Source organism: Mastigoproctus giganteus, chromosome 2 (genome assembly GCF_048544385.1).
Source record: "Mastigoproctus giganteus isolate SK-2022 chromosome 2, ASM4854438v1, whole genome shotgun sequence".
Taxonomy (NCBI): Eukaryota; Metazoa; Arthropoda; class Arachnida; order Uropygi; family Thelyphonidae; genus Mastigoproctus; species Mastigoproctus giganteus.
Genome location: NC_143576.1, coordinates 80,728,367 through 80,750,293, shown reverse-complemented (window position 1 = coordinate 80,750,293; position 21,927 = coordinate 80,728,367). Strand labels below are relative to the sequence as shown.

At 36.7% G+C, this 21,927-nt stretch overlaps 1 protein-coding gene across 3 annotated transcripts in view; it reads right to left on the bottom strand.

Moving 5' to 3' along the window:
* Positions 1-21,927, bottom strand: part of LOC150089360 (E3 ubiquitin-protein ligase arih1-like) — a 269,746-nt gene that overhangs the window by 210,245 nt on the left and 37,574 nt on the right. For all 3 annotated transcript variants that reach the window (XM_090368540.1, XM_090368542.1, XM_090368541.1), the window contains exon 4: positions 1,837-1,899. In XM_090368540.1, coding sequence (XP_090224666.1) covers positions 1,837-1,899 — 63 coding nt within the window. The remainder of the gene's footprint in view (positions 1-1,836; positions 1,900-21,927) is intronic.

The following is a 21,927-nucleotide window of genomic DNA, read 5'->3' as shown; positions in this document are numbered from 1 at the left end:
ATCATTTTAAAAGGACATCTTAAACTATTTCTAAATCATTTCTTTGTTCAGCAAAATCATTCTGAATATTATTCCCAAAATACACCTTCCATTACTTAGTCATATGATGTTTAAAGATATATCAGAAATTCTATATCTTGAAACAGGCCTCTGAGGTTGGGAAAAAACTCATGTCACAATAATAAAAAAAAACAAAAAAAAACAAAAAAAAAAAAAAAAACACAACAACCTCTTACACCAACCGTTTAAATTGAATTAAGAAAAATTCAATTTTTATACTGTAAAATAAAATATAGTACAAATAATCTATTTACAATAAATATAAAACTTAAAATGGATTAAAATAGATATAAAACATTTGAAATATATGATAAAAGCGCTAAAACTAGAGTGTAGCTTTCGGAAGCATCCGCTTCCTTTCTCAACACAGTGAATTAAAACTTACGCAACACATCCTTAAATAGCAGGCTCACGGCACTTCCACATGTGGTTCGACTGGCGTATGGGTGGTACTCCCTTTATGCGCATTGGAACCGGAAGTGGCTCGGGAGCGTAGAAAGCAAAACCGTTCATCCGTACTGAGGACCACAGCCTCAAAGAGGGGATGCATACTCATACCCCTGTCTCTTTTAGTAGTATTATTGTCTGATTAACAGATTCGCAAGCTCTCGAGCCACTTGCGGTTCTAGAACCCATGCGCCTGGTCAACGATGACTGCATCCTCTGGGGAGATCTGGCGCTGCTTCTCCCAAAAATGTTCAACCACAGCAGACTTTCCATAATCTGCATCTTTTATGGCATTCATGTGCTCCCCCCCCCAGACGATCCTTAAATCGCCTAGGCAGCATTTTTGGGAGAATGCAGCACCAGATCTCCTCAGAGGATGCGGTCATCGTTGACTGGACGCATGGGTTCTGGAACAGCAAGTGGCTCGAGAGCTTGCAAATCTGTTCATCAGACAATAATACTATTAACAGAGACAGGGGTATATGTATGCATCCCCTCTTTGAGGCTGTGGTCCTCAGTACAGATGAACAGTTTTGCTTTCCGCGCTCCCGAGCCACTTCCGGTTCCAATGCGCATGAAGGGAGTACTGTCCATACGCCGGTTGAACCACATGTGGAAGTGCCGTGAGCCTGCTATTTAAGGATGTGTTGTGCAAGTTTTAATTCACTGTTGAGAAAGGAAGCGGATGCTTCCGAAAGCTACACTCTAGTTTTAGCACTTTTATCATATATTTTAAATGTTTTATATCTATTTTAACCCATTTTAAGTTTTATATTTATTGTAAATAGATTATTTGTACTATATTTTATTTTACAGTATAAAAATTGATTTTCTTAATTCAATTTAAACAGTTGGTGTACGAGTTTATTATTGTGACATCAGAAATTCTTCATCTAATAATTAGTATCTCATTATTCCTAAATTATTTCCTTCTATATTCAAGAAGTACATTTTCTTTTTTTTTTAATATTCATTTAAGAGCTGAAGCTCTGAAACTTCTATTTTCAGAACTGATTTCATAATGGAAAGGAGAATGATATCTTTAAAATAGCAGCATACCACGAGAAGAATAATATTTTAATTTGAAAATATGTACAGTCTGCTCACTTAATTTTTGCGATTGCAAATTTTACTCTAAAAACCTACTGATCATGATCAGTACTAGGTAACCTTTGCCTGTCTAAAAATTCTTCCCTTAACATCTCAAAATTTTATTAATCAAATGACTGCATATGTGCACTTAACATAAAAAAAAAAAAAAAAAGGCTCTCTATAAATATGAAATAATTTGTATCCTAGAAGTGCTTATAAACAGACATTAAAGCTTACCATCTGTGGAAGTTCTCTAAAACAAATTTCACACACTTCCAATCCAGTGGTCCCAAATGTCCTCTACAAAATCAAAAAAAGTAAATTATTTGATTCTGCTTAAAATATCTTGAAATTTTTATAATTGCAAAAAATATGCTTAAAATTATTATAGCAACAAAAGTATGCAGTGGGTCTCCTTCAACCAAGGTGTTAAAGTTAGGCACATAAATGTGTAGTAATCTGTTAATTTACACAACCAACAATTAATCAAATAGTCTAATCCAGTAGTTCTCAACTCAAAATGTACTATGAATTGGTGGGATTCACAGTACATTTTATTATTATGATTATTTTATCACAAACTGGTAAAACAATCATAACTCTAATAATAATAATAATAATAATAATAATAAATTAGCTAATATCAAAGTATACACAAACCTAGATCTTGTACAATAACTTGCTAAACTAATTTGTTAAAAGGCTATTAAATTGTATAATCCCATCATCACACCAAAAGAGGATTTAGTTCAGATACATCTAAGCATAACTTCATACTGTTAAGACAAACTGATATGCATCAACTTGGTTTCTGTCTTGATGATGTGAATGATCATGGATACTCCTACCTGAAGTAGGATCATGCAGTTTTTTCAGGAACACAATCTATAACAAATTAGTTTAGCAAGTTATAGTATTAGAGGTAGGTAATTGTATAATCCTTGACACTACACAAAAATAAACCAAACTTTTCGGTTTTCAAGTTGAAATAGTGTCTTTCTGTCATTTTATATTTAAAAATAATAAAAGTTTCATGAACCAGTGTTGGTCTGCAGACTGGCTGATGAGAAATATTGCTCTAAGCTATATGATTCTTGAATGAGTCAGCTGGGTTGCTTCCTAAACAATGACTCCCGCAAATTTATACCAGATTTGACAGCAAGTTTTATTAATAGCTAATAAAACAAATATGCTCCAATGGGTTTCTCAATAGATGGCAGCATCAATGAACAAAACATTCCTTCTGTACATAGGAAACAAAAAGCAAGAGCATGGGTGCCTGGCAGAGGGCCAATAAACAGAAAACTAGACATCTGTATAAAAACATCTGCATCTGTATTGAGGTGTTTAAGGTTTTGAAAGGAATGAGCAAGTTCTTGTGTAAGGACACAAGAAGGAGATAAAAGATTTATAAATTTGTAGGAAAGAGATTATGCATAAAGTGCAAGCTAATGAGCACAACACCATCTTACAGAGTGTATAGACCTGAAAATAGTTCTTTCCAATGCATAGAATCAATTTTTCTTAAATATGATGGTTATGATACTGTGGAGACATTAAATGGAATTTATTCCTTCTCTTTTCTAAAGAAGTAATACAAAGAAACAGGAAACAAGAAAGGATAGGTGGGGAGAAGTATTATACTTAAGAGAAATATTAAATCTAAGGCAGTGCCTTCGGTTGACATGGGTGGTAAGTGATGTCAGTTTGATGAGACATAAGTGGGAAAATGAAAATGTATAGGTGTAATGAGTATAACAAACAACTACGCAGAGAAACTGAATGGGCCAGTAAATCAGAATGTCTTATAATGGGGGATTTTATTATTAATTAGATATTGATTGGAACTTGTGGATTGGTCACTCACACAATAGCAAGACTTTTTTGGATTTACTGGATGACTGCTTCTAACAGCAGCATGTTAAAAAGGCAGAGAGAGAGAGAGAGAGAGATTGCATGCAATAATCTTGATTTTATTATCAGCAGTGATTCTTCATGCATTAAGAACCTGCAGATAAAAAAAAAAACTAGGTCTCACAGATCAGTGTATTGATGTGGGATATATTTAAATATGTAACTACCATCAAGGTTAGGGCTTTTGCTTTGTAAAAGTGACTACAGTGATCTAACAGTTTTTAAATTATATACAGTGGGGCCAATTGATGATGTTACCAACAGAAAATTCTAAACAGGAAGCATTCAGGTAAGTAATCATAGAAGCTACTAGGCTTTTCACACCAACTAAGAAATACTGTTCAAAGCTTAGACCTAAATGGATGTTGGATGAACTAATGAGACTTGTGGCCAAGAAGAAAAATGCATGGGATGCATATAAATGATCAGGTGATAAAGAAGCCTATGGTAGATATAAACTAGTCTGCAATCAAGTTGCAAAGGAGGGAGGTTAGGCAAGTTGAGGCAAATGACAAGAATTCTCTGGAAAAAAATGCCCAAAAAAGCAGCAAGGACTTTACTTATATTAAGAGTACAAGGAAGTGGCTGAATCATATTAGTCCACTTGATGTAAATGGTTTAACTGTTAATGATCCTGCTCAGGTTGCTGACCAAACAATAGGTATTTCGAATCTACATCCACACGAGGAAGCCAGAAGTGTATCAAATTCTAACAGGAAGATATATGATTTTGTGATAACTGAGAGGGAAGGAGAAGAGAAATTGTTGGCACTAAATGTAAATAAGGCACTTGAGGTGGATGGGATATATCCAATTATGTTAAGGGAGGTAGGAAAGAAAGTAAGCAAACTCTTAGCTATAATTATGTTCAAGGGAAAAATAATGGAGTTGCTAGTTAAACAAATAATACAGGGCCAACTAGACAGGAGTGCAGTATACTTCAGTCACAGAATGGATTTGTTAAGTGACAATCTTGTATGACCAATTTGATTGGATACTGTGATGCAATAACAAAAGAACTGGATGCAAACAATAAATTTTGATACTGTATACTCATTCAGGAAAAACCTTTGATACTATTGCACATAAAAGACTGCTGTACAAATTGAAGCAGTATGGCATTACTGACTATGGCTATGGATAAAGGGAGGGTGGAGTGGGAGAAGACAGAGCAGTTATCAATGGACACTGCTCTTTGTGGACTAATGTTATCAGTACAGTTTCCAGGGTTAAGTGTTGGGCCCATTGTTGTTTTCTATATTTATTAAAATATATAAGAACAACAAGGTTCAATGTTTATTTCTATATTTATTAATGATACTAATAAAAAAGGTATATCAGGCTTAATGTCTAAGTTTGAATATGATACAAAAGTTGGTATTATGGTTAATGAGAGTAATCAGGGTATGCTACTGCAACAAGATCTATAAATAATTATGCAGATGGGCTAAGAAATGGCAAATGAAGTTTAAACAGTGAAAATGCAAGGTACTTTATATGGATAGCAATCCCATTTGCCCTTCTCTGCACCTGTTCTTGCAACACAGGTGTGGAAGCCATATTTTTGAAAATGATGTAGAGCTGCAGGAACAGGTGCAGAGTAGGGCAATGGGATTGCTAAGGGGAACAAAGGGGAGGGAGGGTGCTCTTGCCAAGAAAGGCTTCAGTTCTGCAAATTGTGACAATTGGAGACTAGGCAGTGCAAGGTGACATGATTGAGGTGTTTAAGGCTTTGAATGGATTGAGCAAGCTCAGTGCTGATGGCATTCTTCCTCTGCTCAGATGACACATTTTAGGAGCATAAATTCAAAATGAGGACGAATGGTCGCAGAACCGACGTGAAAATTTGCCTTCACCATTTCTTCGTCCATCTGCCTAATCATTTCTATATCTTGTTGCAGTAACATACCATGATAACTCTCATTAACCATAATACCAACTTTTGTATCATATTCAAACTTCACCCAGCAGGTGGTTGATCGTTGGGGCAAACTTCTGTCTGTTGTTGAAGTGGATAATAACTGGAATAATTCAAGAAAGAACTAGACAAACCATTGCAGGAGATGGACAGGTAATGCAAGAATTTTTTTTTTTCTTTTGGTTGATGTTGTATAAGCTTGCTTTCTAGCATCATTTGCCACTACTAACACTAGTACTAACAGTAAAGTGTGTTAATTGTCTGATAGCACCGGGGGGGTCCCCCATCTCCGCATTGTATTCTTTGTAAGTGACACAGAATTCTGTGGAGGCCAGAGATTTAAAAAGTGTGTGGGGAGTGGTTTGTTGTGTAGTGTTATGTTCTGTTGTTTCTCTGACCATTTAGCCATTGGGCCCCTATTGGGATCCACTGCTGCCCGCACTTTGCCATGAGGAGGCAGGTCAGGAACTCAATAGATTATTTAAGTACTCTGGCAGGTTCCACCACCTAATTTCCAAGGATTTCAGTGGCAAGGCCTAAAAAAAAAAAAAAAAGGGAGGGAGTGAATACCAGAATTTGGAAAGGCCAAAAGAGGTTTACGAGAAAGCGGTCGAATTTTTTGACCCTGATTAGAATCTGGCAGCATTGTTAGGGGTGTATTCAGTTGGTTTAGTTAGAGTGGGGGGAGACTGAAGAAGGCTGGTGGGGGGAAACAGGTAGAAGGATGAGGATGATAGAGTAGGCATCCCCAAAGAGGTCAGTGAGGATGAGTCCCACCAGGTGAAGTATGGGGGAGGCAGGGAGGGGAGGAGACAGAAACCCATCTCCTCCCTCCCTGCCTGGGAATGTGGTTTTAAAGGGAACCAGGTTAGAGTACCCAGTTCAGTTTTCCAAATGGAGTGTTGGCAGCAAAGCCACAGCATGTCTTCATCGGCAGCATGTCAGGTCCATGTCTTGTCGAATCCGGTAGGAAGGTCAAACTGTCCATCCCACTCTGGCTGTGGGATATGTTATCTGACAGTGTGGAACCCACCAGGCAGAGGGGGGAGGCATTTACTTCATTTATAATCCGCATTTACATTCTACTTTTATACTTTTTTTTATAGTTCATAATAATTTTTTTTCCTGTTATTATATATATATATATATATATATATATATATATTTTTTTTTTTTTTTCACTCACTCATCTTTCTCCCACACCAGGGGGGGGGGAGATGCAATGGTGTGTAATGTAATTTAAATACTGATGCTTAATAATTAAGCTAAATAAGAAAGAATATAAAAGATTAAAACTAGGGTTAGTGTGAACTTAACTAACATTTATGGTTTGTGTTCTTTTTCTCACACATTTACCCTCTCATTCATTCTTCTGGATTTCATTTCACTTGTTTGACTCTTGATTTCTGCACTGCACTCTCCAGAGCACCTCAACCTACTATTATTCTTCAGTTGTGATGCAGGCCTAGCCGCATGTTTTTAGAAGGCTAGGGGAGAATGCAGTCAGTGTTGTTAGTAAATGTTTGTTAGTATATATAAAGTAGTGCAAGCTATTATTAACTTTGTATTCTTTCAGCCAATTACAATTGCTCTTCCACTTATTCCCATTCACCAATGACACTTGTTCACTCTCTTTCCCTTGCGCTGGATCTGTCTTTCTTTCACCAAAACTGACATTTATTCCCTTTTACCGTAATTCCTAATTCACTCAGTGACCAGCCTATTCATTCTACTTGCATCCCCTTGCTACCAACTTAATGATATTTTTCAGCTAATCTGCTTTCCTGGCTGCATGTACATCTCCCTCTCCCACACGGTTACTTATTTAGTGTGGGGCCCCAGATTCCTACACATGGCAGGGTAATCCTAGGGGGTACCCAGGTCAATCTGGTTTTGTCATGTCAGGGTGCAGAATACTACTGTCTTGATAGTTATCAGGTCATCATCTGGGTGTGGTGGGAGACATGGGCAATTTTAACTGTTGATTATTATTTAATTTCCAGGGGGCTGAATTGCCATTCTTTGGATAGTTCTGCACATTTCAAATACTTTCTGTGTGAAGGTTGTAAAGGCTTTATAATTTTCCTCTTCTATAATGAATAGATGTTCTTCTCCTCTTCTCGTCATCAGTCAACCCTAGGGAGGTTAGTTTTGCTTTTAGGGAGCCATGACCTGTCAATATGAATGATGTAAAAAGTCCAAGGGCATACCACTTAGGCAGCTTTGGACTGATCATTGCCACCCTTGGCAGAAACCTTTTGGTAACTAGCCCTCTGGTTTCCTGCTCCAATTTTATTTGCCATAGCTCATGGAGCTTTATGGCTATTCTTTTTCTTCCAGCATTGAAGGTGCTGGCTGTATCAAGGGCTATTCCCAGAAATTCTGTGGGTATGCCCTTTTTAAGTCTATAATACAAGCCTCTTTTGGCTACTTCCAGGTAAAGTAGGAGAGCTACGGCCAGAAACTGTCTCGCAGGTGTGCAACATGCTCTGGTAATGGTGAGAAGTATTGTACTTTGTATCAATTCTAATTTATTCCTGTTTCTTACTATGGCCGAGCTGGTGAACTACGTACTGGCTCCATAGGTGATAATAGGTAGGAACACTGCATGGTATATGATTGCCAGGGTCTTTCTTTTGAGTCCCCAGTCTGATCGTGGCAATCATACCTGCATAATTTCTCACTTTCTTCGCCAAGTAGGTCAAATGGGGATAAAAAGTTAATTTAGAATCAAAGACCACTCCAAGATATTTTAGTTCTGTAACTATTTTTATAGTAGTCTTGTTAATTAATTTGTGGACTAAAGTCCAAATTGCCTTTTAGAGGTATCTGTTTGGTTTTTTTTAAGTGATATTTTGAGCATGTGCATTTATGCCCACTCCTGCAGCTGCAAGAGGGCAGCATTTGATCTTTGCTTTACAACCACTCGCGTGTTACCTTTTATAAGGAAAATCATGTCATCTGCTAAGGCCAGGCTTTCCACAGGGCCCAGATCCAAGGCCAAAAATTCGTCCAGAACAATGTTCCAGAGGAAAGGGCAAGGTACTAACAGTACTGCCATTTCATCATTCCTTCCTCAAATATATTTACAAGAGTACACTGATGAATAATGAACAACTATACACACAAACAGTGTGGGTCAGCAAATATTAGAAAAGTTGTGTATTTAGCTTGCATAAAATGTGTGTTCACAGGCCAAATTTACATGCTGCGCAAGTTAAAAAACCAGGAATAACTCATGGGGACGGGAAGAATCCTGCTCCCTTTGCCTGAGGGTACAGGTTCTTCTTATCAACCTCATCAGCTAACTTCATGAAGAGGCCTTAAAAATTCCTCTACTCATTAAAGGGATCCGACTCATACTCAGTCAGATCCCTTTAATGAGTAGAGGAATTTTTTCTGTTTGGACCGTGTATGTTAATTGACAGTTATCTGTAGTTTGGATGCCATTTGGGAGATCATGATAAAAGTAGGAAAAACAGTTTTATGCAGCATATTGTGTTACACAATCAAGTGTCATTTATATGCTTTCAAGGCTGGTTGTGTAATTTACTATTTTATTTGCTTGTCCCTGAGTGGGAGAAGACAGAGTGGTAATCAATGGACACTGCTCTTCATGAGCTAATATTATTAGTGGAGTCCCCCAGGGTTTGGTGTTTGGCCCATTGTTGTTTTCAGTATTTATTAATATTGATCACTTAATGGTATATCAGACTTAATGTCCAACTTTGGAGACGATACAAAGGTTGCGAGTTGTTAATGACAGAAATGACAATAAGCTACTATAACAGGATCCAGAAAAGTTGAGCAGATGGGCTGAAAGGTGGCAAATGAAGTTTAATATTGACAAATGTAAAGTACTGCATATGGATAACATATGCAGTACTTTACTGCATATGTTACCCCAGAGAAATGCACCAATTGTGTGATACTACACTCAGAGTAGCGAAGAATGAAAAAAAAAGACGTGGATAAATTTGCAGTCAGATATGAAATTTTCTGAGCAGTGCACAGACTGCAAGGGTATCTCATGGTGTCCTGTCAATGATATACAAGAATTTTAACTTTTAAAGTTAAACTTTTTGCAGATTATATAAAAAAAAAAAAATTTTAATTTTTCCTAGCAGGGAAAAGGAAGTGATTATTCCCTTGTATAAGGCAATGGTCGGGCCACACCTTGAGTACTGTATAAAGTTGAGCAGATGGGCTGGAGGCCTCATTTTAGGAAGGATATAGAGCTGAAGGAATGCGCATAGAGAAAGGGCAACGAGATTGGTGAATCGAACAAAAGATTGTGCTTATGAAAAAAGGCCCAAGTTCTGCAAATTGTAGTATTTGGAGACTAGGAATCTGTGGGGTGATCTGATTGAGGTGTATAATGGCTTGAGCAAGCTCAATGCTGATGGGATTCTTCCTCTTGGCCAGATTATTCGCCTGAGGGGACATAAATTCAAATTGAGGGAAGACAGTGGCAGAATAGATGTGCAAAAATTTGCCTTTAGCCAGCGGGTGGTTGATTGCTGGAAAAAACTTCATCTGTCATTGTGGAAGCTGACAGCTTAAATAAATTCAAGGCAGAACTAGACAAACATTTGGAGTAAATAGATGGGTGAATGAGAAGGGTTTTTTTTTTTTTTTTGGCTGACTGTATAAAGCTTGCTTTCTTGCATCATATGCCTCTACTATCCATATGAATTCACTAGACTATTGTTTTGTGTGCTGATTACACCAAAAACAATGCCTATATATATATATAAAATAAAATAAAAAAATGGTTAAACAAAACTTTTAAATCACTACCTTGGATAACATTTGGGATATCAAGATAACAGTTGGGTACTTAGTGTATGCAGCATATTGTGTTATGTTAACCTCACTGAATAATGAAAGGAAAGAAGAGCATGCCATTTGCTGTTCCCATTATATGGAATAAGCCAAATAACTATAATGAAAACTATATATATGAAGCCAGTCCTGCATGAAGATCGTCCTATCCTATACCAGCAATTAATTGGAAAGAACTTCCCATACCTGATTAAGAAAAGAACCAAATAGAGGATATAAGTCATTCCATAGAGTAGCAAAGAACCAAACCTAACTGAATAGAGTGAGTTTAATAATCTAGAATGTGATTTAAATCTATCAAAATAATAGTCAAAACTTAGAATTAAGACCATCAGAATGGAATTTTTTAGCAGATGGTATAAGAATTTCCATATTTCGAAACAGAAATGAAAAATTTCAAATATTTTATGTACAGGATTCCCTTTTGTGCATGTTTAGATACAAATGGAGTGGTGAAAGACCAGATACCTGAGCACAAATCTGAAGGACAACATCTATTTATTGATTTATCTGAAGTAAGGTCAAAAGAAGTTTTATTTTATAACAGAAACAAAGTCTTCAATGTGCTTAAACCATTCTTTTGGAATAAAGGCAAGCATGCTTTTCTTGGATTGCTGCTATCTGTTTGTAGATTAGTCATGCAATAAAACTATGTTATCAAGAAATGGCACTGAAAAAAAAAAAAAAAAATCATTCCTGGGAAAAGTCATGTCAAATATGTGAATCCTCAGTTGGTACCGCTTCCTCTGTTTCATATAAAGCTAAGCTTAATGAAAATTTTGTGGATTTGGACAATGTAGATGATGGTTTTGACCAATAACCACTGCAATTTAAAGAAAAAATTATGTGCGCCACCAACTTTTTATTTGTTATTATGATGCCTAGCGTGTGTACTACATAGGCTTATATGACAAAAAACAGAAAAGGTTGGGTTTTTTATATTTTTTGCAAGAAAATTCATATGTCAAAAGGACCAACTGTAAAAAAAAAGATTCACATTTGGTCTTGTGACATGTAAGCATGCCTCATATTGCTTGTCTAGTAGTACTTGTTTACGGAAAGTGATTTTTTTCCTTTTTCAAATCAAATTATTCATCATCATCAGCCATTTTCAATCCACTGCAGGATGAAGGCCTCTCCAGCAACTTTCCAGTTCCTTCTGTTTTGAGCACTGGCCATCCATTTACTACTCAAAAACTCATGAATTTCATCTATCCATCTCCGCCTTTGTCTTCCAGGTTTTCTTCTAGCTCCTCTTGGGTACCATTCTGTTATTTTCTTAGTCCATCTGTCATCATGTCTTTGAGCTATGTGTCCTGCCCAAGACCATTTTAGTTCTTTAGTTTTAATAAGAATGTCCTTTACTTGAGTTTGCTGCCTAATCCATGTGTTTCTCTTCTTATCTAACAGTCTGATTCCCAATATAATTCGTTCCATTCTTTGCTGTGTAGTTCTTAGCTTCTCTTCCATTCTTTTGGTGAGTGCCCACGTTTCACTTCCATAAGTCATGGTGGGGAGTATACATTGATTCATTATTTTACGTTTCAGACAAACTGGGATATTGCTCTTCAGTATGTAACTATATTTCCTGAATGCTATCCATCCAAAATTTATTCTTCTCTTGACTTCCAGCCATTTATCATTATTACAGCTAATAACTTGTCCCAGATAAGTATATGACTCCACCTTTTCAATTATTGCTCCTTCAATCATTATTTCCCTTTCCGTGGCATACTTGTTCATCATTACTTTTGTTTTAGCCATATTCATCTTTAGTCCAAAATCCTTACTAACTGTGCATAACTGATTAAGATTTTCCTCTACTTCTTTGGGATCGTGGCTTATGACCACAATGTCATCTGCAAATCGTAAATGGTTTAGGTACTCTCCGTTCACATTGACTCCTTTCTGCGACCAGTCTAATCTTCTGAAAGCTTCCTCAAGGGCAGCAGTAAACAGCTTCGGAGATATTGTGTCTCCTTGTCGAACTCCTTTCTCGATTTTAAATTTCCTACTGTCTTTGTCTAGTCTAATAAAGGATGTAGCACTCTCATATATTTTCTTCAAAATCATAATATATGGAGTATCTATGCCTTGTCTTTCCAGTGCCCGAAACATTGCCTTATGCTGTATGGAGTTAAATGCCTTTTCATAATCCACAAATGCCAGGCATAATGGTGTTTTATATTCATTTGCTTTCTCCATTAGCTGTGATATTACGTGAAGGTGATCCATAGTTGAGAATCCTGTCCTAAAGCCAGCTTGCTCTTTCGGTTGATTCTCATCAAGTATTCTTTCTAATCTGTTAGTAATGACCCTTGTGAACAACTTGTAGATATGGGATAACAAGCTAATTGGTCTATAATTTCCAATTTCTGATTTATCTCCTTTCTTATGCAGCAAAACTATGATTGCATTATTCCACTGCTTAGGCATCACACCTTTTGTAATGCACTTTGTGAAGAGCCTTGCCAGTTTTTGTGTTATGTCTCTTCCTCCCAATTTTAACAACTCTACAGTAACTTCATCTTCCCCCGGGACTTTCCGATTCTTCAATGCATGTTCTACCTCATCAGGAAGAATATCGGGTATGTCGTATGTGTTGCTACTTTGCAATCCATCTTCCCCACTGCTGGTATCATTCCCTCGCTCCTTATATAATTCTCTATAGTAGTCTTCTGCATTATGCAGAAGACTACTATAGAGATTTGAATTATGCCTTCTCTGCTGTTTATAAGTACACCATCGCTATTCTTCAGTTTCAGTATCATTTGTCTTTCTGTATTACTGCTCATGGCTGCTGATTTAAATCCTTTGTTTTCCCTTAATGCTTGTTCTACTTTTCTTGTGTTAAATCTTCTTATGTCCTCTCTGAATCTCTTTCTAATGGCTTTGCATAACTCAGTATACTCAATTTTCTCCCTGTCAGTGTTTTTCTTGCTCTTCATTTGTCGTCTTTGGTTCATCATGACAAGTGTTTCTTGACTAATTTTTTTCTTCTTTGGATTTCTGTTTCCCTATAGGTTTCTTGGGCTTTATCACTTTCAGAAAGTTGTAATATTCCTCGTCGATATCTTGGTCCTGAGCAGTCTGCAGAAGCTCAAACTTGTTCTTAAGTTCCAGTACATACTGCTTTTTCTCCTCCTCTGTTATTTCAAAGACCTTTGTATTATTTACTCGAGTCAGTTTTTTCCTTTCCTTTCCTACATCTATATCAAGTGTACATCTTACCATTCTGGGATCACTTCCAACATTTACCTTATTCAGGACGGTAACATCATTCACAATATATCTTCTGTTAGTGAGGATGAAGTCGATTTCATTAGTTGTTAATCCATTTGGACTCTTCCATGTCCACTTTCTGTTCACCCTTTTCTTGAAAAAAGTGTTCATTACTGACATTCCTTGAGATTCTGCAAATTCCACAAGTCTTTCACCTCTTTTATTTCTTTCACCAATTCTAAAATTTCCTATAGTTCCTCTTTCTGCGCTGTTTTGCCTTTTTCCAACCTTAGCATTGAAGTCCCCCATAATAATAGTGTAGTGGATTTTCTGCTCATCTAGAAGACTCAATTTCAGTGTACATTTCTTCAACCTCTTCATCATCATGGCTCGATGCTGGTGCATAAATCATTATAATCTTTAGCTTGTACCTCTTAGAAATCTTGAGTATTAGTCTTGACACCCTTGGTGATGTACTTTTGAATTCCAAAATGTTGTTTTTAAAATCTTTATGGACCAGAAACCCAACTCCACCTTCACTTCTTTCACTGTTTCCATTGGTGTACAGCAGATTTCCACTTGATAAACTTATAAGTGATTCATTTGTTCTTCTTGTTTCAGCCAAACCGATGATATTCCAATTCACATTTTCTAATTCCTTTTCCAGCTCTAATATAATTATGCTTTATTATATTTGTATTACTCTATTGTTCAAAACTTTAATATAGATTTCCCTCTAGGATACAAAAAAGAAAACATAAAAAGGGTATTCAATAAATAGCCTAATTATCTACAAGGCAATTTCACATAAATGCAGGGTAAAATCATTTTCGGGTTCCTCGGGGGCACTTATATGAAATGTTCATATGACAATGTGTTGAGAAGTGTTTGCTGTCTCACAGAGTAAAAATGAATAAACTATAAAAGCAGTAAGCATCTCAAGGCCTATCACACTGAAAGAGCTGAGACATGAACATAGTGTCTCACAGTGGTTAACGAGTTAACTATCTAAAGCAAAAAATCCAAAACTTTTCACAATGAGAAGGTAAAACCATATACAGGAGAGAAAAATAAATACGATTTTTTGAATTTTTAACCATTTCTGTATTCCACTCTCTTAATATTTCTACAATATATAAGAATCTGGTGTTTTTTTAATAAATAAAGGTTAATTCTATTTCAAATATTATATTATAATAAATATTAATAAATAAAAGTTTATTCTTTCTCAAATAATATCATTTCAAACAGTATAATAAATGTATGCATGTTCACTGTCTTGCATAAAATTACAAAATAAAAGTTAATACACATTGTGCATGTAGCAATTTTTCTTGTAATTTTCATGAATGAAATAGCAGTTTTAGGCAAAAATGCCTTATTTCATATATATATATATATATATATATATATATATAGTGAAAAACTTAAATTTGTTAATTTATATAATTAATGATTAACAACCTTTTATTAAAAACAAAATCAAAACATTCATATATATATATATATATATATATATATATACACACACTATAATAAAAAACTAATTTAATATATATATTAAATAAATTTTAATAAAAGAGAAAAAAATGAAGACACTAAATAAAGAAAGAAAAATAAATAGTAAGTAATGGTTTGGTAGCTGCACAGCAATACCTAATGCATGCTGCCAGGTATGTGTAAGTCAGAAAAAAAATAGTAATCAGCAGATAGGCAAGTTAAATAGGAAGGAATGCAAAAAAAAAAAAAAACTAGCATGAAAGAAAATATATCATGACATTTAATGCAGAAATGTTATTTTAAAGACAATTTTAGCTACACTTCTGCCACTGCCATGCTAAAATGATGTATTTTAATTTATTTTTAAGATTTTTTTTTTCTGCTATTTTTGCTGGCCACTGTAAATCTTTGTTGAGCTATTTCCACAATTTATTAATTATGCACAAGTTATGAAATGTAACATGTGCTTAAACTGTATGTTGCTTTATGAATGTATTTCAGGCATCCTGGCGCCTCCACAACCAGGAGCAGCAGTGCGTAGTACATGCTTCTTGATTAGACTGGGGTTTGAGCCCATGACTACCAAATACGGAAAGGTCAGGTAATGACCACCACATATCCCCAGAGCAATATGGCCTTAGTTGCTAATATTCCTAAAAAAAAATAAATAAAAAATTTCAGGCATCCCTCTGACTCACATTCTTGAAAGATTGAATGCTCTACTGGAAGAAATTAAGTTACCAAGATAAATTTTCATAAAGCAAGCAGCATTTCATTTTATAATTCCTTTGTTTTGTTTCTTTTTTTTAGATTATGAAGATCCCATCAGTTTTATATGCATATTTGATAGCATATTTTGAATAAATACCAAATTCTTTCTATTTCACTTTTAAATATCTCTTGCTATTTCAATATTCAAAACTGGACATGGTTTTATGGCAAGATCAAAACTTGCCGCATTTTGCCCAACTAAACCAGCTAAACTGAAAAATGACTTATGCAGAATTTCCATAAACTTTTTTGACTTTAATAATATTTTCTTAATGATTTTGACTTTGCTGATACAATAGTACATATAAGTATGATATGTAAATTAAGAAACATTAGTCAGCAGAAAGGCAAGCCAAGTATTAAGCAAATACAAAAAAAAAAAAAAAAGCATTAACAATAGTAACAAACAAAAGTGGAGGGAAGAGAATGATTAAATTAAGAATAGGAAGTTGTAGAAGGAATACGTTCTGAAATAATTTAATCTAAATAAATTACCAATTGGTGGAAATTTAGCAGAGCCAACTCGATGGCACAAAGACCGAACTGCATGAAATATCACTATAAACAGAAACTCAAAACAACCTATAACACATGACCAGTGTGGAACAAAATAAATTAAAACAGCTGACCACTGGAACTGTAATTTTGTTGGATGGTTACAAGGTTAACAATGATCACAGAATCACTGCATTTCGATTTTAAACAAATCAATGCATTACCAAACTGAATGAGTATTTTGCATCTACATTCACACATGAGTTAAGGTTTGAAAATGGCAGAAGGTTATCAAGTTTTAGCAGGGTGCTTAATGATTTTGTAATAACTGAGAGCAAAGTGGAGGAGAAATTGTTGAAGTTAAACATAAGAAAGGCACCTGGGGTGGATGGGATCTATCCAATTAAATTAAAGGAGGCAGCAAAGCAACAAAGCAAACCCTTAGCCATAATTATGAGAGCATCCTTGGACTCAGGGGATGTCCCTACGGACTGGAGATGTACAAATGTATCCCCAATTCATAAAGGGGATCGAAGGGTGACACGAGTAATTACAGACCAGTTAGTTTAACTTCTGTTCCGGGTAAAATAATGGAGTCACTGGTTAAAGATGCATTACAGAATCATCTAGACAAGACTGCAGCATGGGTTTGTTAAGGGAAAGTCTTGTCTGACAAATTTGATAGGATATTATGATGTAGTTACAAAGGAACTGGATGCAAAAAATAATTTTGATATCATATATTTGGATTTCAGGAAAGCTTTTGACACTGTTGCACGTGGAAGACTATTTTACAAATTGGAGCAGAATGGTATTAAGGGTAAGTTGCTACAATGGATAAAAGGATGGTTGAGTGGGAGAAGACAGAGGGTGGTAATTAATGGGTGCTGCTCTTCGTGGACTAATGTTATTAGTGGAGTCCCACAGGGTTCGGTGTTGGGTCCTCTGTTGTTTTGTATATTTATCAATGATATTGATGAAGGTATATCAGGCTTAGTGTCGAAGTTTGCAGATGATACAAAGGTTGGCAGGATTATTAATGACAGTAATGGCAGTGTGCTACTGCAACAGGATCTAGATAATTTGGGCAGATGGGCTAAGAAGTGGCAACTGAAGTTTAACCTTGACAAATGCAAAGTACTGCATATGGGTAGAAGTAACCCCAGAGAAACGTACCAACTGTGTGGTACTACACTTAAGGTGGTAGAAAATGAAAGACCTGGGAGTAATTGTGCAGTCAGATATGAACGTTTTCTGAGCAATGCAGACAGGCTGCCAGGGCAGGTCATGGGGTTTTGTCAATGATATATAGGAATTTTGCTAGCAGGGAAAAGGAAGTGATTGCCCCTCTGTATAAGGCAATGGTCAGGCCACGCCTTGAGTACAGGTCTGGAGGCCTCATTTTATGAAGGATGTAGATTTGATTGAGTGTGTACAGAGAAGGGCAACAAGATTGGTGAGGGGAATGAAGGGATCTTCTTACCAAGAGAGGCTTAAGTTCTGCAAATTGCAGTGGCTGGAGACTAGGCACCTGTGCAGTGATCTGATTGAGGTGTATAAGACCTTGAATGGGTTGAGCACGCTGAATTCTGATGGGATCCTTCCACTTGTTCAGATTACGAACCTAAGGGGGCATAAATTCAAATTAAGAAAAGGCAGATGTAGAATAGATATGCAGAAATTTGCCTTTAGCCAGCGAGTGGTTAATTGCTGGAACAAACTTCCATCTGTCGTTGTGGAAGTTGATAGGTTAAATAAATTTAAGGAGGAACTGGACAGGCATTTGGAGGGAATGGTGCGATTTTTTTTTTTTTTTTTTTTTGTTGATGCTGCATAAGCTCATACACTTGCTTTCTTGCATCACATGCCACTACTACTCCTACTACCACCAAGCCGACAGATAAACTAATCAACCCATTAATGCAACAGATATGAGTAACAGTGGCCCTCATGCAATGAGAAAGTATAACATAACAGGTCAGAGCACCCAAAAAGCAGTACATTCCAAAGAAATATGCTGCAAAATAATTTCAGAATGTATTCATTCTACAACTCCCTATTCTTAATTTATTTAATCCTCCTTCCCGGCACAATCCTCAATTGTTAATGAATTCTGAAATTCTTTTGGAATATATTTCTTCTACAACTCCCTATTCTTAATGTATTTACCCCCTACATTTGTTGCTAATTGTTACTTTTTTTTTGTATTTGCTTCCTATTTGGCTGACTACAATTTCCTAATATATATCGTACTTGCGTTATTTGGCAATATGTGGTACTTATTGCTTTGTAGTCATTAATGTACATCTTGCTATAATTTTTTTTTTCCTTTCTTTTCTCATTTTATTATTCACTCAATTAATTTATTGAATGTATATTACATGGTTCAGCAGTAAGCTGAGATCACAGTGCACTATTCATACTGCCACTGATGGCCTAAATTCTCTTTCTTCACATTATTTAAGCTTTCTCTGTCAGTGGCTGGGTATTGCTTTATGGGTTCTGTAATCTATTATGTTATAATTTCACACTGTATAAGGGCCACTGTTGCTCATTATATAATTATACATTGGTGGGCTGATCAGTTTATCTCTCAGGTTGGTAATGCATTGAGTTGTTTAACAACTAAAAGGCTGTGATTCCACGGCCATTGTTAGTCTTGTAACCTCCACCAAGATGGAGCACAGCAGTCTGCTGTCTTAACTTATTTTATTTCACACTAATGGTCATGTGTTGTGGTTTGTTTTGAGCTTCTATTTATAGTGATATTTCATGCAGTTTGGTCTTGGTGCCATCAAGGAAGCACTGCTAAACTTGCACTAACTGGTAATTTATCTAAATTAAATTATTTCAGAACATATTCCTTATGTAACTTCCTACTCTTCATTTAGTTATCTCTCCTCCTGTTTTGTTTGTTGCTATTGTTAATGCCGATTTTTTTGTATTCACTTCATACTCGGCTAGCCTTTCTGTTAACTACTATTTCCTAATTTACATATCATAATTATATATACTATTATATCAGCAAAGCCAACATATTAAGAAAATACAGTCAGACCTCACTTTAACCAACTTCCATATAGTAAATTTTTCTATTTAGTGATTTTTTTTGATTTCCCCCTTGGTCATTACATTGAAAATAGTTTGTGTTATGAAGAAAAATTTCCATATAACAAATTAATTTCGAGAGAGAGACCTGGGTAAGCATTGTTTGCACCTCTAGCCTTTAGGCAATAGAGCTGATGCTGTAGAAAGTGCAAATTAAGATCTATAAGAATTAATCCCTTTAGCTCTTAAATGCTAAGAGGGATTAATTCTTAAGAGCTAAAACATTCCACAATTTAGTGGTGCCCCTAAAACCTATAACAACCACCTCTACTAGGTTGAGAAGTCGGCTGGTCAACTCCCATTTATATGTGTCCAGAGCCACTGTTGTTGTCATTTTGATTTTTAGGAGCATTAGCAATTAAGCCATATTGCTCCAGGGATATGTTGTGGTCTTTCCTGACCTTTCCGCATCCTCCATATTTGGTGGTCATGGGCTCGAACCTCGGTCTAATCAAGTGTATGCTATGCACTGCTGCTCCTGCCCACGGAGGCACCCCAGAGCCACTGGCAAAGATTAAGGCATATTCCCGACACGAACAATGGCTCTGGTCAACCTGTTTTCTACTGTAGGCACCTGTTTGTTACTGTTTTTTTTTTTTTGTATTTGCTTCCTATTTGGCTTGCTTTTTTGCTGACTACAATTTCCTAATATATATATCGTCCTATTAGAGAATTAGGAAATAGTGATTTTCCTTTATCCTGGAAATTCATCTGTTGTTTCACAGAAATGAGTCATCCACACTTTCACTAAATTTTACCCGTCTCTGTTTACATGGTAGGTACAAGAGGTCCCTAAATCAGTTTTGTTTTAGCTGCTGTGCATGCAGCCTTGCAATGTCTAAGAGGAAATCTTTGAGTGTAGTGGAAGTGTAGATTGGGGTGTTAAAAAAAAAAGAAGAAATTACTTTAAAATTTGGTATCCTATTCCTGCCAATAGTTTATCGATCATTCTGAAAAATTGCATTTTGATTCTTAAACAGTTTAAGGAAAGGGGACCTCGTCAGAAGCATGCCAAATTATGCCTGTACGAAGATGTAGCCTTTAAGTGGGTAAAGTTGATTCGAGACCAAAACATGCCGATATCAGGGCCATTAATAAAAGAAAAGGCTAAGGAATACACATCTCTTCTGGGGCACAAAATATTCCAAGCCAGTTCTGGTTGGCTGGACAAATTTAAAACGTGTCACGGCTTACTCGCAAAAGTTATTTCTGATGAAAGTGGAGTTGTAATTTAAGAAGACTGTATCCATTGGAAAGCAACAGTTTTGAAAAAAAAAAAAAAAAAAAAATTATGGAGAACTACAAACCCAAAGACATATTCAATGTTGATGAAAGAGATTATTTTTTAAATGTTTGCCAAAGAAGACCCCACTACACTCAAGGATTTTCTCATAGACATTGTAAGGTTATTTGCGGACCCACCTCAGGGACCGCCAGCAACAGCACTCTCGATCGACCCCCCTGAGGTCTCCATGGTCGATGTTGAGCCTACAGTAGAAGAAGTGAAAGCAGCCATACAATCCCTGAAGAATGGCAGGGCACCAGGAGTGGACCAAGTCACCACAGAAGCGATCAAAGCCGGGGGAGATGTACTGCTTCGCCGACTACACTCACTCCTCAAAACCATCTGGTGCACTGAACAAATTCCGTTAACATGGAGGAAAGCCATTATCGTACCGATCCACAAGAAAGGTGATAACCGGGACTGCAAGAACTACCGTGGCATCAGCCTCCTTTCCATCATCGGAAAGGTCTTTATGAAGATCATCCAGTCAAGACTGCAAAAAGATGGCGAGCAAAGAAGTCGAGAAGAACAGGCAGGATTTAGACCCGGGCGAGGATGCTGTGATCAAATCTTTGCCATTCGTCAGCTGATGGAGGAGAGGATCCGGTGTGGACAGCGAACCGTCATTGTTTTCATTGACTTTAAGTCTGCTTTCGACTGTGTCCACCGGCCTGCCTTATGGAAACTACTAGAGGTTGAACATGTACCTCGAAAAGTCATCACACTCCTCCAAACTGCATACAATGGTTTAACCAGCCAGGTGCGCATCCAGAACGATTTATCTGAGGAATTTACCATCCAAACTGGAGTCCGCCAAGGGGATGTAGCCTCCTCGTTGCTTTTCAACATCGTGGTCGACGCCATTATGAGGCAAGCATTCAGAAACAGACAGGGCATACAATATGACAAGGATCACTATGTGACTGACCTGATGTTTGCTAATGATAGTGCTATCCTTGCCGGTAACGACGCTGAAGCCACGGACATCCTCTACGACATTGCCCGCATTGCCCGGCCATACGGTTTGAAGATCAATGCTGGTAAGACAAAGGCCCTGACAACAGATGGGTCGCAAGCCACCATCTATCTCGAAGGCGTCCAGATCGAGCAAGTGCAGGACTTTAAATACCTTGGGTCGCTGGTCCAGGAGAAGAAAGTTGCATCCACCATGGAAATCCATAGCAGAATTGGACAGGCGGCCACTGTGTTCGCCTCGCTCAAATGGTGTCTGTGGAAGAGGACCAACATTTCCACAAAGACTAAAATCCGA